This window comes from Schistocerca americana, chromosome 1, assembly GCF_021461395.2.
Source record: "Schistocerca americana isolate TAMUIC-IGC-003095 chromosome 1, iqSchAmer2.1, whole genome shotgun sequence".
In the NCBI taxonomy this organism is placed as follows: Eukaryota; Metazoa; Arthropoda; class Insecta; order Orthoptera; family Acrididae; genus Schistocerca; species Schistocerca americana.
In genome coordinates, this window is record NC_060119.1 from 770,566,531 (window position 1) to 770,592,679 (window position 26,149).

Below are 26,149 nucleotides of genomic sequence, written 5' to 3' on the forward strand. Positions count from 1 at the left end.
TGTCATTATCTTCTCTGCTCTTGGTTCCAGAGGAAGAATGCCTGTCACTCCTGTACAGACGTTCAGACACCTCACTGAAAGTGTCACCAGCGGCGCTAAAGCTGTCATAAAGGCGAAGGCTGGACACACGCCGCATTAATGTCCATTAATAAGTGTTCCTATCTTTTGATCAGACTTTATGAATTCTGTCGTATTATTTTTAGCGGCTCACATTTCGTGGGCTGTAAGATGGGATAAAATTTAGCATACATGTGTGCACATTTAAGGGAACAACTGTGGCAATAAATATATCCGCACTGAATTGAGACACAGCAAAACTGGCCTATAGGAGAGTATAACCCTATTCAGCCAGTCTTTGTAATCTTTTCTGTTGTGACACAATTTATTTAGGGTAACTGGGTACTTATTTAATTTAGTAAGATTTTTTTATTGCAGGTGAATGGATAGGTGGGAGGAAGATGTTATTTATGTTTTCTTTATTCGAAATCCCAGCATTCGCCTTACGGGTGAGGCGAAAACCTCCCATCGTAAAAGCTTCAGCAGGGATTGGTTGCCTGTTGCTATGGCTTATTTATCTTATTATCTTAGTGGCCTTGATGCTTAAGCATTCTGATTTTGAAATTTTTTTATTTATAAAGAGAATTTTTGTCCCATTCCGTAGAAACTTGAAATCCTAAAAATTTAGTAGATGTAGAGAATTTTCTTCTCTCCTTCTGTAGAAATTGATTGGAGTACTACTCCTTATACAGCTGTTTTTGTGTGTCGGACTACTACATCATCTCAAATGCTTGTAGGTGTTTTCGCTCTGTAGATGACCTTTTTGATTTCTTCGTTATCCAGCACTTTCTTGGAGTGAATCGCATACTTGTTCGAGATGACGTATGGAGAGTACGCATATTTGATTTTCGGTAAGTTAAACGTTACAGGGTCGTGCTATAAGAGTGATTTTTTAAGTCCATTGTGACATAATCTGTTGAGTCCAAAATGAATGATTCGAAGTGCCGCCCGGTCAGCAGACACAATTTTTTTCGTTTGGTTAGGTGACATTATCCATTCTTGAGATTCATATTCGAGAAGGGAGTGGACAAAAATTTTGTATGTAAGAAGAATAACTCGTTGATTCACTCCACGTGTTCTGTATCTCACCACACTTATTAAGCTGAATCGTCTTTCAGCTTGTTTAACTTTTATGGATATGTTTTTCTGCCAATTTAGGTGTTCATACTGATCGTTCGAAGATTTTTTGCGTTTGGTTGTGGAGTGGTTTCTTGTGCCCTGAGTCGAATTTTGAATTTTGTGAGGGTCCTGTTGTCGACGATTGGTAAGATTTCTGTGCCTGATTAGAATAAGTTAGCTTTTTATTGGATTTGGTCTGATCCTCCATTTACTGAGTCAGGCTCCAAGTTAGCTGATGTAGCTGTTACCCCGTTCATTGATTTTACTGCAGGTGACTACACGGCAGCCAAAAAGGGGTGTCATCAGCGTATAGAGCTATTTCTTCATTCCGCCATCTGGGTCTTAGGACATAAGCTGTATATATCGTATATAACAACGAGATGACGGCTCCTTGAGGGAGTGAACCATGATGACACTTGATCACCATCTCGTTCCTGCGCTTTTCTGTTTCCAGTGAAGCTTGCTGTCAATTGCACAATGTCGGGTGGAAAGTTGTACTTTAGCATTTTGTGAAGAAGTCCCGCGTGCCATAGCTTATGAAAGGCGCGTCTTATGTCCAATGAGGGCAGCAGTCGCATGTATTAAGTTGCTGGCTTTTGTTGCTTTGCTAGTTAGCCTTAGTAATGGATCAGCGGTGTTATGATTGTTTCTGAAACCAGCTCGCTCGTGTCGTATAATGTTGCTGTCTTCTGCAAATTGCTGTAATCTGTTGTTGTTTATTGCTTGTAAGGGTTTGCCAATTATTGGAGACAAGACTGTAGGTCTACATGAGTTAGATTTGCTTTTCAGGTTTCGGAATAATTATAATGTTTGCATTGAGATGGCACAATTTTTAAATTAAGACCGCGTTAAATAGAGGATTTACCATACGAGCAAGTCCCTGCGTTAAAAGTAATATGAGATGAAATCGTCCAGTGCAGTCATTTCCAGTTGTATTTTTGCCTCTTAGTATAGCAGACGCTAACTCATATTCTGTTATTTCTTTCAACAGTGGATGATCGGTGGGTGCGGTGTTTCTATGTAGTATTAAAGGAAATTCCCGAGTAATTATATCCTTGTGATTATCGGCAAATTTGGAGTTTTGTGGATGATCGTGGACTTTTTAGAGTAAATCGTGGAATATTTCAGCCTCCTCTCTTTCGTCCACAGTGATGTGGTCATCGATTTGTAGAAGCGGTTCTTCGGTGACGGTTTTGCCCTTGATTCGCTTGAACTTGTTCCAAAAGAGAGTGAGGTTACGTGGTGAAGTCCTTGTGAATCACTTTCCCATCAGTTTGCTCTGAATTAGGAAATTTCGGATCTGACTTGGTTATTAAGATGGTTCCATTCTGTTTTAGCCCTTTCATTAGGTTTTCGTTTGATTTAGCTATATAATTTTCTTTTTTCCATGATGAGGTTGAGAATGTGTGTACGAAGTCTGTTTACAAAGATGTATTATTAACAACAGCAGATAGTATCGCTTAGACAATTAGCTGGTTACAGTTGTTAAGGTCTTCCATAGTATCGACGGCTGTTTTGTTGGGTTTATTGTTTAAAAATTCTGTTCTGAAGTTTTCTACCTTGAGCTTTTTGGAATCAATGGATTTTTTCCTTTTGTTATTGTCATGTTTGACGTTAGTGACAGGTGTTGTTCCTATAATGATAGGTAGGTGAGAGCTGGAAATGCTGCAGTGACTAGCGATCTTGGGTGTGTAGACAATGTGATAATTTATGGATGTTCCAGTGTGATTGATGAAATTAGGTGAGTTATTTTCTCAAGGGATCAGATTATCGTTTAGAGTTGCAAAGAGAAAATCGCCATTTTTGTTGTTGGTATTCTGGTCAAAAACGGTGGATCTAACATTTACGTCTCCTCTTATGTTTGCTGGGACAAGTGAAGAGATGTATTCAAAAAGATCTATTTGTAGATCCTCAGTGGGACGCACATATATAGCTGCGAAAATGTTTGGTTTATAGTATTTTCCTATGATTTTTAGGACAACAGTTTGATGAGTGTTCAGTTTTTGTGGAAAATCGAAACTTATAGCGGCCAGTTGTTTTGTGTGAAATATTGCGACAGCTCCTTCTGAACTTCTTCCTCTTCCTGATTTGGGTTTGTCCAGTCTGCGGCAGACATAATGTCTTGGCCGAAGCATTTGGTTTCTGCAATTCCGACAATCGTAATGTTTTGTTCCCGAACTAATTTTTCTAGGAGCTAGTTTTTAAGAACAGAAACCATGTGCGTTGACCAAGTGTCATGTCTCACGGTGAATGTGAAACAATTACCAAGTGAATAGAATGTAGCAGTAGGTTTGACATGAACTGATGAATCTGACGGCTAGGTGACATAGTTGCGTATCTCGTTCCAGGCGTACCTTGTTTCGGTACCTCGCCATAGGAACTACCTGGGAACAGTTTTTATAGTTTCAGTAATGAGAAATCTATGTTTCGGGAAAATGTTGAGAAGTGTACTGGTGAACGCACGCAAAAAATTTTCGCTTTGTGAGCATTCCTGCAGAGGATTATTAGGATCGTCGATGTACTTGACATTTTCTGTTTTATCGGCGGAGATGGGTTGCTTTGGCCTTTCTGAGGGGTTCAGATCGGTAGCGAGGTGAGTACCATTGCAGTTGTTGCATTTAGGTGTTTACTTTTTTGAGTGAGGTCCGCTACCTTTCCCAAATTTGGTTTCTTTGTGACAGTTTTCGGAGAAGTGCTGAAAGCTGTTGCATTTTTTGTATTGCGTAGGTTGCGAAGGCAGGAGGTTGGATGGTTCAACTTTATATAGTACTGGTGTGCAAAAAGTTTGTCTATAGTCTCCTTTTGATCAGAAATGACACATTTTCTTGATGGGTCGTTTTGTGAGACGCGAGTAGATGCACACTGCTTTTTAAATTGGTATCCCTGCATGTTTAGTTCTTCTTCGTTTTGCTCGTTGGTGACATCACGATCTAAATTAGTGTTGACGGCACTGAGGAAGGGTCCATGTGGTTTTCAATAGGACTGTCGCTTACTGTGCAGGCTTATTGACTTGATAATTGCTTCCAGTCTGTAAGTAGTGCCAATTGCCTTTTGAGCTGAGTTTTAAAATTAGTTTGCTAAGTGGTAATTTTGACTCTGTGGCTCCTGAAATTCATGACAACCACAAATTGCACCAGGTTGAATTGCTTTCGTGTCATATGAAAAGACTTAGCAGTTTCCTAGTGGTCAAGATTTTTAATGATACCTGTTGTTGATTGGATATTGAGATCGACCTTTGCTGGGTTCTCATCGGATTCAGTGAACACAGAGGAATTTCGTCTGAATTTACGCCCGCAGCGTATCGTTGGAAATTCATCATCATGTGTATCAGAATATTGGGTTTCGTGAGGAAATTTGTTGATTTGATAGTGAGTAACTGGCAGTAGATCGGAGAGAGATTGTTGAAGTTACTGAGATTGTTGAGGTTCGGTTAGCGATTGTTCACGTACAACCGGTGTGGTTGTGGCAGATTTGTGATTTCCCAGAGTTGTTTGTTTGGCTCGCAGGCCGTTGATACTGAATGGTGGATATGGGATGATGTAGTAGACTGCAAATCCTATTTGCGTTTTCAAGTTCTGGCCCTAAGCTCTGTGCTTTGACCTCGGAAGGTGCGGGCTAACTGTCCGCAAACAGCGCCCTGGCCTTCAATGATCCCCCGTTATCAGTTCCCAAGTTGGGTGTCCAGACTAATGAGACTGGTTCCATTTCACAACAAGTTTGCTTTCCTTAGAGAGGGATGACAGCGGAGAAGTGTTCTGAGATAGCCTCCCTGCCAAGCTCAGCAAGCTACACTACTGACCATGAAACTTGCTACATCACGAAGATGACGTGCTACAGACGCGATGATTAGCTTCTCAGAGCATTCACACAAGGTTGGCGCCGGTGGCGACTCCTACAACATGCTGACTTGAGGAAAGTTACCAACCGATTTCTCATACAGAAAAACAGCAGTTGACCGACGTTGCCTGGTGAAACGTTGTTGTGATGCTTCGTGTAAGGAGGAGAAATGCGTACCATCGCGTTTCCGACTTTGGTAAAGGTCGGATTGTATCCTATCGCGATTGCGGTTTATCATATCGCGACATTGCTGCTCGCGTTGGTCGAGATCCAATGACTGTTAGCAGAATATGGAATCGGTGGGTTCAGGAGGATAATACGGAACGCCGTGCTGGATCCCAAAGGCCTCGTACCACTAGCAGTCGAGATGACAGGCATCTTATCCGCATGGCTGTAACGTATCGTGCAGCCACGCCTCGATCCCTGAGTCAACAGATGGGGTCGTTTGCAAGACGACAACCATTTGCACGAACAGTTCGACGACGTTTGCAGCAGCATGGACTATCAGCTCGGAGACAATGGCTGCGGTTACCCTTGACGCTGCATCACAGACACGAGCGCCTGCGATGGTGTACTCAATGACGAACCTGGGTGCACGAATGGCAAAACGTCATTTTTTCGGATGAATCCAGGTTCTGTTTACAGCATCATGATGGTCGCATCCGTGTTTGGCGACATCGCGGTGAACGCACATTGGAAGCGTGTATTCGTCATCGCGATACTGGCGTATCACCCGGCGTGTTGGTATGGGGTTACACGTCTCGGTCACCTCTTGTTCGCATTGACGGCACTTTGAACAGTGGACGTTACATTTCAGATGTGTTACGACCCGTGGCTCTACCCTTCATTCGATCCCTGCGAAACCCTACATTTCAGCAGGATAATGCACGACCGCATGTTGCAGGTCCTGTATGGGCCTTTCTGGATACAGAAAATGTTCGACTGCTGTCCTGGCCAGCACATTCTCCAGATCTCTCACCAATTGAAAACGTCTGGTCAATAGTGGCCGAGCAACTGGCTCGTCACAATACGCCAGTCACTACTCTTGATTAACTGTGGTATCGTGTTGAAGCTGCATGGGCAGCTGTACCGGTACACGCCATCCAAGCTCTGTTTGACTCAATGCCCAGGCGTATCAAGGCCGTTACTACGGTCAGAGGTGGTTGTCCTGGGTACTGATTTCTCAGGATCTATGCACCCTAATTGCATAAAAATGTAATCACATGTCAGTTCTAGTATAATATATTTGTCCAATGAATACCCGTTTATCATCTGCATTTCCTCTTGGTGTAGCAATTTTAATGACCAGTAGTGTAGTTGCAGATAGGGAAGAACAAAATTTTTATCAAAACTCAACGATCCAAATGACGGGATTTCACAAGAAACAGAAGGAAGTGTGATAAAAAGATGCAAGCAATTAAGTTGGTAGGCAGTAGTATCCACTACCACCGCTAAATTCGTATGAGACAGTTTCGTTATATACAAAAGTTTAAAGCGACTACTTCTGCTGCTGCAGCAATTCCTACGCCATCTTGTCATAAAGAGATGGACATTTAGTCAGTTCATCTTGTTAAATCAAGTGCTGGGTGGCATCATGCCCTTGCTAATAAACACAAAACTCTGGTTAGTGCTCCTGTTTGAACTTAACGCGCAGAGTTACTATTCTTGTGCCTCAGACCAACATAAAATAAAAGGATTTATATAAGTTTATTAAACTTCAGTATGTGCGAACATTAGAATGTGGTTTACGCTACATTTCTGCTGTGAAAGCTACCATTATTTATATTACAATGAAGCAATGCTAAAATAGCTCCGAAATGAAAGAAATAATTCATTAGTTGTATTGAACAGTTTGAAATTAATTGATGTAGTAGGCATTATTAAAAGTTGATGCTGTATGTGTAACTCTAAGGGAAACAAATAAAAATATGATATTTACACAAAAAGCTATACATTGAAACTAAAACAAAATGGGAAAACTATAACGCTGCATACATCAAAGATGATAAATCACTGCATGAGACATTTGCTCCCTGCGTGTTGCGCATTATTTTGAATGCAACCTGTATGTGCGTGCTCGATGCTGGATACCCTAAGCCAGTATCGTAATTGCAAGCCGAAAATCTGCCCTTAACATACGAGAGCGTCCTGAAAATAAATGCCTCCGAAACTTGTGTATGACAACCACTAAAGTTTTTTTTAAATAAAACGAACGTTATTAACATTCTACATCTTTATTCTTCAAGTCTACAAATTTGCAACCCTCTGCTGTTAGAAGGCCCCGAACTACAGCGTGTTACATGGCGATGAGTAATGAAACTATGTTGGTGAGTGGAAAACAGCATGCATGAGTTTCGAATTCGGGGTACCCTTTCCTTCAGCTTAACAATGCCAGACCACATACGATCAGTGAGACATCTGAAACACTTCGGTGCCATGAGTTCATTGTCATCTGTCATCCTCCATACAGTCTCGGCTTGACCCCATCAGGTTTTCAGCTGTTTCCAGAACTTACAGAACACCTTCGAGGAATTCACTTTGGTAGTGATGAAGTGGTGAGTTTGTGGCTCCGTCAACAAAGTCAAATATTCTTCAGTGACTGTATCAACAAACTGGTCTCTCCTTGCGAGAAATGCGTTTGTCGTTAGGATGACTATGTTGAGAAATAAATCTGAAGACATGAAAATAAAGATGTAGAATATTAATAATAAGTTTTTTGAGTTGGCCATTTTCGCATCAGCTGTGTATACACTGAAGCGCCACAGAAACTGGTGTAGGCATGCGTACTCAAATACAGAGATATGTAAACAGGCAGAATACGAGGCTGCGGTCGACAACGCCTTTATAAGACAAGTGTCTGATGTGATGTTATAATCGGCCTACGGGCACAGCATCTCCAAGGTAGCGATGAAGTGGGGATTTGAACCATTTTTTTCCAGTTTCCACAGACAAATCAAAAATTAAAAATGAATGTCGTGAAGGATGTGCCTTTTTACGTCCACTGATATCAATAGAAAAACTGTTCCAAATTCAAATAGCTCTGAGCACTATGGGACTTAACATCTCAGGTCATCAGTCCCCTAGAACTTAGAACTACTTAAACCTAACTAACCTAAGGACATCCCACACATCCATGCCCTAGGCAGGATTCGAACCTGCGACAGTAGCGGCCGCGCGGTTCCAGACTGTAGCGCCTAGAACCGCTCGGCCACTCCGGCCGCAAAAACTGTTCCAGTTTGCTGGACAATCTTCCATACTTACAACCGAAAGTATTGTGATCATATTTGCATTGAAATTTGTTAGAAGAACGCTGCTAACAGACTCGACGTGTGTAGTGGAATTACTGGAAACCAGGAAATAATCCCTGAAAGGCAACTACTACATTATTATAACAGACGAGGTTATAGCATATAGAAATCGCAGACCGACAATAGTAGTAATTTGGGTAAAAAGCTGCAATCGAATAGTCGATGATAATAATAAGACTGGTCAGCACAGGCAATTTCCAGAGGATTATGTTTTGGTGTTTAGCTTCCGTATAAAATTTTTTATATCTTCCTAGCACTGACAGGGAAGGCACTATGCGGAGAGAGGCAAACACGTCGTTTACAGATCGAAATTTCTCAAGCGAACCATCACCTCGATCTGCAGAATAACTTCTGAACGTGGGTTACGTGTATAGAATCAACATCAATGCAGTACCATTTTGTGAGGTTACGATCCGATGGTTGGAGAAATGAATTGCCTAGAAGTAAAAAATAAAATAAATTGGAGAATGTGAAGTGCCGATTAAGAATTTAAAGTTCAGTGTTTAATTTATACCTTCAGAATTTTAAAGAGTATTGGAGGATGTTTGCGGTATGATTTCGAGCATCATTCAGACCGTGTCAAATGTTTCTGTCATCTATTTTATTTCTTACCTTTAGACAAATCATTTCAATAACATGTCATCTTTTTTATTTTCTAAACATTTTTTTTAGTTTTAAGAAGCACGTTAACTCTCAGGTCGTTTACTCGGTAAACACTAATGGCAATTGTTAGGCGAAATTGAATAGGAACACACATAAAAGCACAGAGTAATGAAAGCAATTTCTGGCGGATTTTTGCGACTTCAAAGAATTCGCATTAATCTTCGAATAATTATTTCTCATGAATATAAGTTTCATACAACATTTCAGTTTATGTGTTACTCGTTTCAGATAGTTTAGTATGAAAATCAAGCAAAGGCTCAAATAATAATATAACATGTTTTTGAGTTTGCATTTGCGTTTCGCAGACGCAAACATTGCGTAAACAGAAGCTCATGAGCAATAGCTGCATTAAAATCAAACGTAAACAAACAATTGGTTACAGAAACTAAAAAATCATAAACGCAAATCAGCCACTTACAAGAGGTAGCCCGTAGCACAATGTTAAGGACTTGAATGGAAGAAGTATGTTTACTATTAGTATTGAGTGTACGTCAAACACAAAAGGTGAAAGTTCAGAGGTATAAAAGAGACAATTTTGGAAGTGGTGCATGGACTTCTTCTATGAAGGAGAAAAAACAACGAAACAAAATCACATATTTATGATTGTTCACTAGAAAGTCTATATACGTAATCAACGCAAAGCAGAGCATTGCGACATATTTCCAAAGCACCATACTTGCTTGCAAGTGACTCCAGAGCACTGAATTGCAGATTTGTATAACCAGTATTATTAGAAATGAGTCTGCAGATTGAGAGGTAATGACAAAATGCACCAAACAATAGAAAAAATTAGAAATAGTGGAAACAGGTCACTGATATTTCTTTGAGAATTCCTGGGAATGGATGATGACAGGTTTAAAAATCTGAAAATAGCTATTGAAACAGCTCTTAACGGAATGCTGAATTCCTCAACTTGAAGAATATTTGGAAAAAAGAAAAACAACAGAAAAGAAGAAGAAATAATTGAGAGTAACGTTTTGAGAAACGAATTTTAAAAATAGAAATATTTTAAGCTAAAAAAGATTAGAACAGAGACGATCTTAAAGTTAGAAAAAGGGCTCACTGTAAAGAGATGAAAGGGTGTGGTGTGTGACACTTACAGGAAAATGACGAAAAGAAGAAGCAAAAAATTAACAAACATTAGAAAGATTAGATTTTAACATTGACTTTGAAATCCAAGGTTTTGGCAAAAATATTATCCGTGCGCCATGAAGTAGCGAGAGACGTTGAGTCCATTTGATGAAGTGGCCGCTACTCAACTGTTTCTCCCTGCGAGTGCGCCGCATATTAATTTAGCGGACAGTTCCCGCCATCTGTCCCTGTGCCTGATACGGCCGCAGTGCAAATAATCAGCGCATATTGGCCGCAAATACGCTAATCGTCGTGATGGAGCGGTCTCGGATCCCTCTGCGCCTATAAGAGCCGACCCCCAGCCCGCCGCATCCCTGTGGACCGACACACCGCCGCGCCGACAGGACGTGATAAACGTGAGTCGCCGCCAGCTGCCGCTTACTGCCTCGTCTGCCCTCATACACAGGAACTACGCAGACCGGTAGAAGCCACTCTGTCGTTGGTTATTGTAACACTGAAACTATCAACATTTGGCATTTCTTTGTTTAATTTATTAATGTAACTTACGTAGCACCAAAGGAAAGCGACGTCTCTTTTTGCCGTTTTAAAGAGATTTTCTCCTCTGGAGGTCAAATTGTTATATAAAGAACTGAGGCATGTGTCGAGCAAGCACGAGTGTAGCACGAAGCTACCACTCGTCATTCTACCTTTGAATGTAGGCCTCCTGGGCCTCAGGGCATTTCCTTAGAGGAGAGCAAAAGATGTATGTGAATATCAGGTTGATTACTTTGAAAAGACACATCCAATGCCTTCCTTCGTTGTCCAACTGGCCCTTCTGCTCCGAATTCCATAATATTAGGTCATTAAATATGTATTTAAAATACCATATAAAAGTTCTGTAGCCACATTGAGTATCTTTTCACTTCTTTTGCGCTTTTTCCACACGTCATCCTAAAAGCCACGTATCGAGGCACTTTTTCTCAACTTTCAAAATATATTTCACTCAGCACTACATCCATGCTTGTTAACGAAAGCACGACCACATACGGTACCAAACGATATCTGTGACAAGATTGAGGATTTCTCGGTAGAGAAGATGCAGCTTGTCATTCTGCTTATTCCCTCTTTCACATATTACGCCTAACGACCTTCTGTGGTGGCTGCCTTTGGAACCATTGTCTCTTCCATTCGTGCCAGATATTCCTTCCACTTTTGTTTATGTTCTTCCCACTTGTCATTTACTGCAAGAATATTCAGTTCTCGTCTAATTTTTTCATTACGAATGCTGCTCAACTTAGCGCAACCTCTGACTACTAGTAAAAATTTCGTTTCAGCCGCCTGAAGATGGCTAGAATCTTTTCTCTTCATAACCCAGAATACACTGCCATATAATAGAACGGGTACAGCTCTCGCCTTTCAGAATTTCATTTTTGCGTCCTTTCGTGGATATTTTTAATGTTCTGCTTGCACTACCACATATGCTCTGATATCTCTTCTTTAAAAGTTATACAGCTCCCTAGGTAATTGAAGTACTGGACTTCTTCCAAAATCAGATCTTCAATTACCATTTTGTTCCGTACGGAGTATTTCGCATGGAATGCCATTATATTAGTTTTATTTACTGCCATCTTAACATTGTAATGCTTTCCCATTAAGTTTAAAAGATGGATTGATTTTTCTAGCTCGTTTTCAAAATTTTTCATTAAAACAATGTCGTCAGTGTGTAATAGTATGTTAGTATATTTATTCTTGCTTATATGGGTTCCTTCTGGCGTTTTTTCTTCCCATTTTCGGGAGGCATGATCTACATAAATATTCAAAAGATTGGAAAATCATCGACATGTGTAGAAGTAACCATAGGCGTGCCCCAGGAAAGTTTATTACGACTCTTGCTATTCATGGTATATAAAAATGCTGGCGGAAAATATTACTAGTCACCTCACACTTTTGCGACCAACAGCCTTGCCGCAAGGGTTACATGGCTTCCCGGCAGAAAAATCAAATGGCTCTAAGCACTATGGGACTTAACATCTGAGGTCATCAGTCCCCTAGAGGTAGAACTACTTAACTAACCTAAGGACATCACACACATCCATGCCCGAGGCAGGATTCGAACCTGCGACCGTAGCAGCAGCGCGGTTCCGGACTGAAGCGCCTAGAACCGCTCGGCCACAACGGCCGGCTCTTCCCGGCAGATCACCGAAATTACGGCCGTGTCTAGAACTTAACCGCCCAGGTCTGCCGTGGCAGTTGGCAAGCGAGGTGCACTCAACCCTCGTGAGGCCGGTTGAGGAGCTACTCGACTGCGAAGCAGCGGTTCCCGGTCAGCAAAACTGACAACGGCCAGGAGAGCGATTTGCTGACCCCACGGCTCTTCCCATCCGCATCCAATGACACCTTCGGGTTGAGGATGACACGGCGGTCGGCCGGTACCTTTGGGCCTTCCGAGGCCTTTTCGGACGGAGTTTAGTAGTTTCTACTCTTCCGCAGAAGGCAATGTTACTTACAACGAAGTGCTCTGATAGCAGGTGTGCAAATTTTCAGTTAGATCTTGATAATATTTCAAAGCTTTACAAGGATTTGGTTTAAATGTTCAGAAACGTTAAATTGCGAATTTCAAAACGCAAAAACTTAGTCTCATATGTCGACATAAAGACCTGGATATAACAATTTGTGGTGACATAGAATAATCCCATAGGCCCAGTCGTAGCTGAAGCAGGTGGCCGACTTAGGGTCATTGAACGGTTACTAGAAAAATGCTCTCAGTCTACGAAGAAGACTGCTTACGAAACACTCGAACGTCCTACCCTCCAATGTTGCTCAAGTGTGTGGGAGCCATGCTAAATGAGACTAACATCGAATACTGACACGTATACAAAGAGAGTCAGCACGAATGTCACAGGTTTGTTGACTCCTTTTTTTAAAAGTTGAACTGGCAGACGCTTGAAGCTAGACTTCAACCATCACGCGGCAGCCAATTACAAAGTTTCAAGAACAGTACTGAGGAGTCTGAGTAGATATTATACCCCATGGGGATGCAAAGGCAAGGTAAGACTAATTACAGCATGAAAGTAAAAATTTCTCCCACTCTCAATACGCCAAAAGAACGGGGAGAAATCCTCATACGTGATACACAGGGAAGTGCCCTCTACGATGCTCTTCACAGTGCTTTGTATATTACGGACGTAGATGTGTAGATGTTTATTTTCGCCATTCCGACGTCGAGAGTAATCGCTGTAGAAGTCATGGATCAAATAGGTGGTATCGACAGGTGCAATATCTCAGCACTATCTGTTCCTGTCTTTCATTCTCTTCGCTGCTAACCGTACGTTCCTGAATTGCCAGGCTATCAGCGGTTGTCGGCCTACTAGAATTGCCATGATTTACCTTTTGCCTGTATTTTCGTAGCAGGTTGTGTGGTTCTACTATGGCCACACTAAAATACGGAATTCTGAGTTAAAACAGTCAAGTTCATGGGACTGCGAAAGAGATTTTAAAAGGTCTTTCGTCAGAAGCGAGAATTCCACGGGAACAACTTGTAGTTAGAAGTACCTTTATTTCATTTTCATACTTAACAGTAATTGTTGGGTATATCATTTTATGGAAGCGAAACTTGAAAGATAAACAGTACAGAGAAGAAAAAAACAGAAGCTTTTGAAATATACTGAAGATTAGATGGAAAGGTCAGATGGTTATCTGATCCATCTAATCTTCAATATTCTTCTGTAGCACCATCTTTCAAGAGCTTCTATTCTCTTCTTGTCTGAACTGTTAATTTGTCCAAATTTCACTTTCGCATGAGCTACACTCTATACTAACGGATTCAGAAGTCTTTTTCGCCTTTAAAATTCTCCAGGTTGAGTTCCTATTTTTCAGAGCTGCATCTCTTGCTATTGCCAGTCGTTATTTCATAGCACCTCTACTTCTGGCATCATCAGTTATTTTACTGCCCAAATAGCAAAACTCGCCTACTACTTTTAGTGCTTCATTTCCTAATCTAATTCCCTCACCATCGCCCAATTTAAATCAACTACATTCTCTTAGGCTTGTTTTACTTTTGTTGATATTTACCTGATAATCTCCTTTAAGAAAGTAACCATTCTGTTCAACGGCTCTTCTAAGTCTTTTGCCGTCTCTGACAGAATAACAGTGTCATCGGAAAATCCTAAAATTTCTATTTCTTTTGTTTGAACTTCAATACTCTTTCCAAATCTTTCATTTGTCTGTTTCACAGGTTGTTCAATGTAATGACTAAATAACATCGGGGATAGGATACCATCGTGTCTCACTCCCTTCTCAAGCACGAATTCCCTTTCGCGTCCTTAGACTGTTCTAGTTGTATAAGTCTCGTTTTTGTACACGTTGTAAATAAACTTTCCCTCACTGTTTTACATTTCTGCCACTTTCAAAATTTCAAAGAGTGCAGCTCAGTTAACACCGTCAAAGTCTTCATTTAAATCTAGAAATGCTAAAAACGTAGGTCTTTCTTTCTCCAGCATGTCTTCTAAATTAAGACGTAGGGTCAGTATTGTTTCGCGTGTTCCAACATTTCTCCGGAACTCAACTAATTTTCCCCGAGATCGGCTTTTGCCAATTTTTCCATTCTTCTGTAAATAATTCGACTCAATATTTTGCAACCATGACTTGTTAAACTGATAGTTCGGTAATATTCACAGCTGTCAGCACCTACTTTCTTTGGACTTGGAATTATCACGTTCTTCCTAAAGTCAGAGGGTATTTTGCCTTTCTCATATATCCTGAACATCAGGTCGAATAGTTTTCTCATGGTTTGCTCTCCCACAGATCTCAGTAATTTTGAGGGAATGTCTTCTGCTACAGAGGCTTTGTGCTCTGTCATATTCTTCTGGCAATATCTTATCTTCTAGTTCACGTTCATTTACTACCTCTTCCCTTTCTATAATACTGTCTTCAAGTTAATTTACCTTGTATAGCCCTTCCATACATTCTTTCTAACATACAACTTTACCTTCTTTGCGTAAAGCTGGTTTGTGAAGTGAGCTCAAGATATGCTCTCTGAATGTCTCTTTACTTTTCCTACAGGCTGCGTTTGTCGTCCTCCTCGTCATGCATGTTACTACGGCCTTGATGTTGTTCTCTAGCCACTCACGCTTAGCAAATCTGCACTTTCTGTCAGTCTCTTTTTTAGTCGCTTGTATTCCCTTTTGCATGCTTCATTTGCTGCGTTTCAATGGTTTCTTCTTTAGTCGGTTACATTAATTACCTCGAGCATTATCCAAGGTTTTCTCCTGAGACTTGATTTTGGCCCATTTGATCCTACATGCTTTCACTGATACATCTCTCAAAGCTTCCCGTTCGTCTTCTGTGGTATTCCCTTCTCCTGTTTCAGTTAATAATTACTTACTGTCCACTTTGAAACTCTCAACAACCTCTGGTTCTTTCAGTTTTGCACTACCCATCTTCTAAATGTTCCACCTTTACGCAATTTCTTTCGTTTTAATCTGCAGTTCATAACTAATAAAGTATGGTCAGAGTCAACACCTGTCTCTGGAAATGCTTTAAATTTTAATGTGTGGTTTCTAAACCTTCCGATGTTTCAGAGTCTTTTTCGCATGTACAATCTTCTTTCATGATCGTTAAAGTAAGAGTTAGCGACGGTTAAATTGTGTTCTGCATAAAGTTTTGCCACGCAGATTTCCCTTTTATACCTTTCCCCTAGTCCATGCTGTCCTATTATTTTTCTTTCACTCCCTTTTCCTAATACAACAATTAATTTCCCGCCTCCCTTACATGAATAATTTTTTTATATCATCTTACATGTCTTCAATCTCTTCATCATCTAAGTAGCTAGTAATCGTAGGCCTATAAGCTTGTAGTACTGAGGTGGTGGTCGTGGCTACGATAATGTATTTACAGTTTTGTCTGTAGTAGCTTACTCGCATTGCTATTTTCTTGTTAATTATTAGACCTAGTCCTACTTAATTCTCACTTCATTTTGTGTTGACAACACAGTTAAACTGAAGTGAATCTGTGGAAACCCTTAACAAAATATGATTGGACAATTATTATATTTCTAAAACATAGAGTACTAATCAGTCTTGACTCTCCGTTGACTTTGTCTCTCCATTTACAGAGACTACGCGACGCAGAAGATGATGGAGGTGGTCGTGCTGTTGTGCCTTTTTGCCGTCGGCCTGGCCAATCCGACTGAACAGCTACAAGTTGCTGCTGCCAGGTATCACTGACAAATTCGTGCACGAAACCGAAGTACACGATATTTCTCACCAACAAACGGAAATCCAAAACCTCGGACGGAAATGTTAACGTTGTAGATGTTTTAGAACTATAGCAAATATTCAGAAGTGTGTCCGTGCCCTTAGTTAGGAAAACCTACTAAGACGCACAAATAGTCAACGGTCGGAAGAGCAGCACTGACTCGAAAATGTCTTACAGGTTCACTCCCACGAAAAACACAGGGAAATTCTTTGAAAAATTGTCCTCCATAAACGACCATTACGTTCATGTGTGTATTTTTATCTCAGTATCAGAGTTTTATTTTAGGAAATTATGCTTCTTACATGATGCTTCTTTATTCTATTTAGGAAAGTGACCAGAAAAAAGTCAGTCGAATGGCTGATCTCGCTAATCAGTATATTGGGAATTTCTCGATGGAAAACCTACTGACAACCTTTGCTTTCTTCTGTCGAGTACGTTAACACCGTGTTTTTGTTTGGTCAGTGCTCAGTTGTCAGTTGGTGTTTGCCACCTAGCCTCTCAAAAGAGCAAAATCCTTCAAACCTACTTCACACTGGAAGTTGTGCGCCTAAGAGAACCGCTTCGAAAATTCAGCTGACGTAGAACTTCTACTGTTCAGACTCAAATACTATAGTAGAGGAGCTATTGCGAACATTGGGCTAATATTTTTAGATGTGATACCACGGCATTTACAATAACAACCTCGGCAAAGTTTCAGCCCCATAGCACGATCCTGCTTCAGGATTATTCTTCATTTTGCGGTTTGGAGTGGACTGGATTGATTTGGTTGGTTCAAATGGCTCTGAGCACTATGGGACTCAACTGCTGTGGTCATCAGTCCCCTAGAACTTAGAACTACTTAAACCTAACTAACCTAAGGACATCACACACACACCCATGCCCGAGGCAGGATTCGAACCTGCGGCCGTAGCAGCAGCGCGGCTCCGGGCTGGAGCGCCTAGAACCGCACGGCCACCGCGGCCGGCTAATTGATTTGGTGGAAGAGACCAAACAGCGAGGTCATCGGTCTCGTCGGATTAAGGAAGGATGGGGAAGGAAGTCGGCCGTGCCCTTTGAAAGGAACCATCCCGGCATGTGCCAGAAGTGATTTAGGGAAATCACGGAAAACCTTAATCAGGATGGCCGGAGACGGGATGGAACAGTCGTCCTCCCGAATGCGAGTCCAGTGTGCTAACCACTGCGCCACCTCGCTCGGTTTTGCGGTTTCTAATAAGCACCGAAGATAAGAAGATTTTTGAGAAAATTCTTCTAATCGCCCGGAAACGCTGCCAACATTATTTTTAAAAGTATTATATGAAGCTGCACGGCTACCGAAACGCCTTAACCCGCAAGGCGAAGGAGTCACAGGCAAGGAATCGCGTAGGTGTAATTACACTGAGGAGCCAAAACATTTTGACCGCTGACTCTGGATGACGTCTGATAGTTTTGCGGGCACGCGACGCGATAACAAAAGTATGTAAGCGGAGCAGACACGGACAGGGGACTACCCTAGCGGAAGATATGGGCTGCAAATGGGGAAATCCATTGAAATAAGCAACTTTGACAAAGGGTAAATTATTGTTACGCAGAGCCTGTGAACGAGTATCACGAAAACGGCGAAGCTGGTCGAATGTTCACGTGCTACTGTCGTGAGCATCTATGGTAAGAAGTAGAAGGACAGCGAAACTGCCACTAGGCGCTAAATGACTGGACGTCCGCGACTCTTCATAGAACGTGGGGTTCGGAGGCTTGTCTGCTCTGTAAAGTAGGATGGATAGTTTATCTGTAGCATCTCTGCCAAAAGAGTACAATGCTGGTGCACGGGCGATGTTTCGGAGCACACCGTTCATCGTAAATTGTTGAATATGGGATTCTGCAGCAGACCATCCCCACATGTTCACATCTTGACCCAACGACATTGCCAGTTACGATTTCAGTGGTCACGGGACCATAGGGATTCGGCCGTCGATCAATGGGAACGTGTCAGCTTTTCAGGTGAATCACATTTTTGCTACACTAGATCAATAGTCGTCTCCACAAACGTCATCATCGAGGTAAACGGTGGCTCGAAACGTGCAGCACGCCCTGGATGCAGTCTGGTGGGAGAAGTATTATGCTATGGGAGATATTCTACTGCCTTTGCGTGGGACATTTGGTAGTAATCGAAGATACGCTGACAGCTGCATCCCTTCATGCTTGATGCCTTCCCCGACGTCATTTATCAGCAGTATAATTGTCCTTGTTTCGGAGCCAGAACCCTGCTGTAGTGATTTGAGGAGCGTTATAGTGAATGCACGTTGATGCCTCAACCACCAAATTCGCCTGGTATATCCTAGGGAACCTGTCTGGATTGCTAACGGGGTTCCATCAACGCGTGCGCAATTCACCAGCCCGTTATTTACGCGAATTGCATGATCCGTGCGTAGACAGCTAATGCTACATACCTCCACAAATCTACCATCAAACTGTCGGATGCTTGATACACAGAATCAGTTATGTAATTCGTTCCAAAGAAGGGCAAACGAGGTATTAAGCAGAGGATTCTAAGGCATTTTTCCAATGCATTAATTATTTTTCAGTCGATAATTTTTATTCACTTCCTCAGAGGGGTCCATCATCCACAACAGTCTAGAATTGTATGGATCTGCAATTTGTGCCTTGAAAATGGCGGGGTGTACTGTCATCGAAATATCTGCGGTCGCTGTAAATATTACGTGGCTGAATTCCCGTAAGTTTTTTGAAAATTGTATACGCCAGTAGAAACTCTGGTTTATTTTTGACGATGAATTTTAAAGGATGACATGTGCTGAAGAAAAATCTTTTGCACTACCACTTGAAAAAGGCCCAAAGGCTGAAAATGCAGTTGTGAAACAAATAACTTCTACAGTCAACGGCGAATATGATGTCCTTTAAAAAATTATAGCACACGAATATTGCAATATATTTATTTATTTGTGTATCAGATTTCGTGAGACCAAGCAAGCCGAAACTACTTGCTCATGGAACGAATCAGTACATATTTTACAGAATTGCTGTTTAGAAAAAAACTTGAACAAAGAATTAGATAAAAAATATATGAAAGTGTTCGAATGAATGAGACATTACCGAAAAAAGTGCTAAACTCTTGCGAGGAACTTCTCTACAGAATAGGAGTATGCCACAAGGAAAACATTTCAATCTGGATTTGAATACTTCGTGTTTATCATTTAATTTCTCCAGTTCTGCAGCACGCCTACTGAAAATAAAATCTGCTGAATGGCGTACACCTTTCCGTACAATGCTCAAGGAAGCGTTACCCAAGTCCATATGGTTTTTATGTATAGTGTTCATAGAATGAACGTTACAGTTTCTTCAGATGAGACAATATTGTCAACAACAAATCTCATGATGGAATAGATGAACGGGGACGGAAAATTTAGGATTTCGAGACACCTGAACAACGGGCTGCAGGAAGTTCGCGGACTGACACTTTGAGTGCCATTTTATCGCCTAAGAATATTCTCAGCGAGTCCACAGAGATGTCGCAAAATGTGATACTGTAAGAGAGAACGGAATGAAAGTAAGTATGGTAAACAAACCTTCGTGTTTCAATATCGTAGACAGTGGAAATCATTCGTACAGTGAGGATAGCATCATTCAGTTTCTGTACAAGATCTTGATCGTGATCCTTCTAAGAAAGTGTTCCATCTATCCTCATCCCTAAGAGTTTGAAATGGTAGACTTCACTTTTTTTCCACCTTCAGACAGTAAAATTTCTGTGTCAGAAACTGTACGCACTGGGTTTTGTTAGGGTCAATAGTAGAGTTGAAAAGGAAACCACGAGTTAAGTAGACTGCCATAAGCAAGCATAGATTACGGTAGTTTCCTAGTAGCTTTGGTCACTTAAGGTCGTGCCACATAACCTGTATGTTAGGTGTGTTGCATACCTATTGGGCGTTACCTCATAGCGATCACTTTCTTTACATATGCGATCAGTGCCTTAACTAGATTCCCCAAAAATCCGCAAGTAGAGAATCGCCGAGAATACATAACGGGCCAGGTAACCTACGGAACAATTTTGTTCTACATATTAATCCTCCTGTTTTTTACTTAAAAGTAAACAGTATTGTTGATTTGTGAAGTAAAACAAAGGGATGTTGTATTCAACGTACAGGAAACAATACATATTTATCATACAGACCTAGAAAACACAATTTGTTCAACAAAAAGGTAAAATAAAAAGCGCAAAACAAAATGATATCACACGTCGCTTCAATACCACTCTATTTATAAACAGCTTTCGCATTTCTCAGTAATAACAGCAAACTCTTGCTTTTGACCACGATGAAAAACGTCATATTGAGTTCAAAATAACAATATATATATATATATATATATATATATATATATATATATATATATATATATGTGTGTGTGTGAGTGTGTGTGTGTGTGTGTGTGTGTGTGTGTGTGTGTGTGTGTGTGTGTGTGTGTGTGTGCCTGTAAACTGTACTTGCTCAAAAGTAATTGATTTAGTTACACAAAAGCGCAGAAGTTACTCAATCAACTGATTTCTTGTGAGACTTGAGTTTCTACAATGCTCAGATAACTTACGGAATGCAGCCGCGTGACGTCGTCGATATTTCGATAGGTGCACACCCGTCCATTTTGAAGGCAGATTTGTCTTGAAAATGAGCGGCTGTGCTCCTTTCATCCGGTTGCATTCCCGCAAGTTATTTGAATTTTTTTTTTACTTTCAAAATGTTATTTATGTTCTGTAAAGATATAAAATACGCAATGAATTAACACTGAATGATGTGCTGTTCTAATTATGTTCAAAACAAGCAAGCAAGCAAACAAAGAGAAGTCGTCGGCTCCCAGTTTGTCTGTTGCAAATTCATTTATATTTCTTTCCTAACAATGCTACCAATACTACCGGTAATCCTACCATTTATTACGTCATTTATGCAGTGTACCAAAACTACCGAGCTGTAGTTTTGGTACAGCGTAAGTCTAGACAAGAGTTAATCTGTTCTGTGTAAAACACCTGCCACTATTGCTGTCTGCCCTGTTAGCTTAATTACACTACTGGCCATTAAAATTGCAACACCAAGAAGAAATGCAGATGATAAACGGGTACTCATTGGACATATATATTATACTAGAAGTGACATGTGATTACATTTTCACGCAATTTGGGTGCATAGATCCTCAGAAATCAGTACCCAGAACAACCACCTCTGGCCGTAAAACGGCTTTGATACGCCTGGGCATTGAGTCAAACAGAGCTTGGATGGCGTGTACAGGTACAGCTGCCCATGCAGCTTCAACACGATACCACAGTTCATCAAGAGTAGTGACTGGCGTATTGTGACGAGCCAGTCGCTCGGCCATCATTGACCAGACGTTTTCAGTTGGTGAGAGATCTGGAGAATGTGCTGGCCAGGGCAGCAGTCGAACATTTTCTGTATCCAGAAAGGCCCGTACAGGACCTGCAACATGCGGCCGTGCATTATCCTGCTGAAATGTAGGCTTTCGCAGGGACCGAATGAAGGGTAGAGCCACCGGTCGTAACACATCTGGAATGTAACGTCCACTGTTCAAAGTGCCGTCAAAGCGAACAAGAGGTGACCGAAACGTGTAACCAATGGCACCCCATACCATCACGTCGGGTGATACGCCAGTATGGCGATGACGAATACACGCTTCCAGTGTGCGTTCACCGCGATGTCACCAAACACGGATGCGCTCATCATGGGGATGCTGTAAACAGAACCTGGATTCATCCGAAAAAATGACGTTTTGCCATTCGTGCACCCAGGTTCGTCGTTGAGTACAACATCGCAGGCGCTCCTGTCTGTGATGCCGCGTCAAGGGTAACCGCAACCACGGTCTCCGAGCTGATAGTCCATGCTGCTGCAAAAGTCGTCGAACTGTTCGTGCAGATGGTTGTTGTCTTGCAAACGTCCCTATCTGTTGACTTAGGGATCGAGACGTGGCTGCATGATCCGTTACAGCTATGCGGATAAGATGCCTGTCATCTCGACTGATAGTGATACGAGGCAGTTGGGATCCAGCACGGCGTTCCGTATTACCCTCCTGAACCCACCGATTCCTTAATCTGGTAACAGTCATTGGATCTCGACCAACGCGAGCAGCAATGTCGCGATATGATAAACCGCAATCGCGATAGGCAACAATGCGACCTTTATCAAAGTAGGAAACGTGATGGTACGCATTTCTCCTCCTTACACGAGGCATCACAACGTTTCACCAGGCCACGCCGGTCAACTGCTGTTTGTGTTTGAGAAATCGGTTGGAAACTTTCCTCATGTCAGCAAGTTGTAGGTGTCGCCACCGGCGCCAACCTTGTGTGAATGCTCTGAAAAGCTAATCATTTGCATATCACAGCATCTTCTTCCTGTCGGTTGAATTTCGCGTCTGTAGCACGTCATCTTCGTGGTGTAGCAATTTTAATGGCCAGTAGTGTAAATTAATTATATTAAGGTCCATTTCTTTCACTGGAAAAGTTTTTCTGTGAACTGCCGCGTTTTGTAGCTGATCATTTATATGCAGGATGATTTAAAACTCATGTCCCGTCGGACAAAGTCTACATTCGTGACTGAATAGTCTTGGCACATAGGATAAAGTTGTATTCAGGGATACGACCGAAACGATGATTCGAAACAAAACAATCTAGTAAACATGGGCTCTTGAGTGCATACCTGAAGACCTGTGAGCACTTATCCATCTTCGATTCTCTGGAAAAAATCTCTTTTCCTGTAAGGTCTTTGCTTTCCACGTTTTTGGAGGATGTAGTAAGGAACAGAACAAAAATAATGACCGGTAAATATGGGCTCTGAAATGCATACCTTAACGGCAATGAGCACTTGTTCAGGTGTATTTCAAAGTAGCGAAGATGAACACGTGCTCATAGCTCTTAAGGTATACGCTTTACAGTCCATGTTTACTGGACATCTTGTGTTGTTTTCGTCCATACTAAAACTTCTCAAAACATGGAAAGCAAAGAGCTGCAGCAGAAGTGATTTATGTCACAGTACTAAAGATGAAGAAGTGCTCATAGCTCTTAAGGTATGCATGTTCAGTAGACTTTTCGCTTCGAATTATCGTTCCTGTCATATCCTGTCATACCCTTGAATCACCAATGTAGACTTTGTTAAAGTTAAAGCTTTTGGTCATTTTGATGTTAATTTTATAGATGGAGAGAAGCAGGGTGGCGGTCTCTCTGTACTCCTGTCCAACTTTGCAATGCGATATTCTGATACAAAAGAAAAGACAGAGAGGAACAATAATGTCGAAAACTAGTCATATATGTGCTCATGTAAATGATACTGCAATTTTGGCAAGATACGTAAACACCCTTAAAGAAATGTGCAAAATAATGGAAGCAGAAGGACGGCCGCGGTGGCCGTGCGGTTCTGGGCACTTCAGTCCGGAACCGTGTGACTGCTACGGTCGCACGTTCGAATCCTGCCTCGGGCATGGATGTGTGTGATGTCCTTAGGTTAGTTAGGTTTAAGTAGTTCTAAGTTCTAGGGGACTGATGACCTCAGATGTTGAGTCCCATAGTACTCAGAGCCATTTGAACCATGGAAGGAGAAGGAGCAAAAATTGGACTTAAGGTAAATGAAAAGAAGACAAAATACATGGTAATATCCAATTAAAGGCAAAAACACACCACATGACTTGTAGGTCTCTAATAAAAAATTTAAAGCTTCCAGTTAGATGTCCTCGTCACCAGCGATAATAATATGAGACAATGTATTAGAGAAAGAATACAAGCAAGAAAAAAGAGTTTATTATGTAAATTTACAAGTATTTGCGAATTCTCTAATTGCAAGATCAATCAAGTTAAAGAGTATACTATTCCCTTGTGCGACCAATATTACATATGGGCCACTAATGTGAACGTTGACAGAAGCAGATATGAGAAACCTAAGGGCATCTGAAAGCAAAATCCTGCGAAAAATTTATGGACCTGTGACAGAGGTAATGGGTTGGAGAATAGGATACAACCATGAAATACAAGAGATTATACCATGGAAAGGTAAAGCGAAATTTGTTAAATTTCATAGACTAATCTGGTTAGGACATACGGAGAGGATGACACATGACAGGATGCGCAAAAGCTTTATGAAAGGCGTATTGTATTCCACCAGAAGGTAAGGCCGACCAAGAGCTGGACAAAGTGTTGGCCGGCCTTACCAAGATGTTGATCCGAGGATGGAAAGGAAAAACAGGTGGTTGCAGGAAGATTGTTGAGGAGGTCAAGTCTCATCAAGGGCTGTAGTGTCAAAGAAGAAGAAGAAGAAGAATGGAGACTATGCCCTATGAGACATGGTTCAAATGGCTCTGAGCACTATGGGACTTAACTTCTGAAGTCATCAGTCCCCTAGAACGTAGAACTACTTAAACCTAACTAACCTAAGGTCATCAAACACATCCACGCCCGAGGCAGGATTCGAACCTGCGACCGTAGCGGTCGCGCGGTTCCAGACTGTAGCGCCTAGAACCGCTCGGCCATTTCGGCCGGCTATGAGACATGATTTTTGAATTACCTTGTATATCAAGAAACTCAACGGATCCAAAGCTGAACTCTGCGTCACCACCGTCTTTATATTATCCCACTCCGATTCAAACATCTTCCGTGTTTGTTGACACTGGAGGACAGCCTTCTGGTTCCTGCTTCTCACAATGATCCAACTTAAGAAAAAGTATTGTAATGTCCTAGTTTACGATAAAATATTGACAGGGAGTGTTGCAATTTGACAGGGGAGCAGCAGAGGTGCACAGAGCGAAGCGGTGCGCGAACTTGTGGGACGATAGCTGCCTGAACGACGTGAGCGGCGCCTCAGACGACGGTGACTACTTCGGCTCGGGCAACAGCCCAGGCAAGCGCTGGGCGCCGCAGCAGGTGCGCCACCTGCTGGAGCAGATGGGCCGGCAGGCGGCTGCCAAGCGCTGCGCCAACCTCTGGGACGACAGCTGCGCCAACGGCGCCTTCATCGGGGCGTCAGAAGACGGGCAGTACTTCGGCTCCGGCAACAGCCCGGGCAAGAGGTCGCTGAGCCAGCAGCTGCACCGCCTGCAGCTGCTGCGCGCCAGAGCAGGCTCCAAGCGCTGCGCCAACGTCTGGGACGACAGCTGCGCCAACGGCGGCGTCGGCGGTGCCTCCGACGACGGCCACTACTTCGATTCCGACCAGAGTCCCGGCAAGTGAGTCGCTCACCTCTCTCTACACTCCCCGGAAACTTACTGTTTGACACACACCAGCAGCATGTCACGCACTGCTGACTTTGTGGTCCTGTACACTGCCCTCTGAACTAGTGAAATAAAGTTTACTGATACATTCATCTAATCTGTGCGTTTTATTTTAATGTTAATGACATTGCTTCTCTCATTCCTCTGTCAGTTAACCGTATCAGTGAAGGACATAAATAGTGGTAAAATGGATAATTTTTGGCATACCAAATGCATCCATATGTCGTGTTTAATAAATGCAAAAGGTGAAGTGAAAGAGGAGCCATATGTACCGTAGCATAAGGTTTATTTGTATTATCAGCATTATACAGTGGACGCTCGACCGAGGGACGATTGCCACACACAGGAGATTCGCACTCTCGGCGAATGTGTTCCTGTACATCTGCAGTCACTCTCAAACCTCTCCAGTTGGATCAGCGATCCTGACGACGAGAACTAATTCAGAGCCAACAAGACTCCCGTACATGTGTTTCCTGAAGCATCCTCACAGGAATAATTCAAAATATGAGAGACATATTTCCTCAAGTCTGTGAGAGTATTCGTCAAGCTATTCGAGCAAAACTCGTTCATGTTGGCTGTGGTTAGGCTTGCCAGGGGTC

General features: G+C 42.0%; 2 protein-coding genes across 2 annotated transcripts in view; one reads left to right on the top strand and one right to left on the bottom strand.

Annotated features, from left to right (window-relative positions):
* LOC124545487 (waprin-Thr1) overlaps positions 1-26,149 on the bottom strand; it is a 179,703-nt gene that overhangs the window by 46,390 nt on the left and 107,164 nt on the right. The gene's annotated exons all lie outside the window — the stretch shown is intronic.
* LOC124545481 lies at positions 10,384-25,647 on the top strand. The gene is made up of 3 exons (XM_047124417.1): positions 10,384-10,471; positions 16,168-16,269; positions 25,062-25,647. Exons 2-3 carry the CDS (start codon positions 16,187-16,189, stop codon positions 25,507-25,509), a joined length of 531 nt encoding a protein of 176 aa, XP_046980373.1. The 5' UTR covers positions 10,384-10,471; positions 16,168-16,186; the 3' UTR covers positions 25,510-25,647.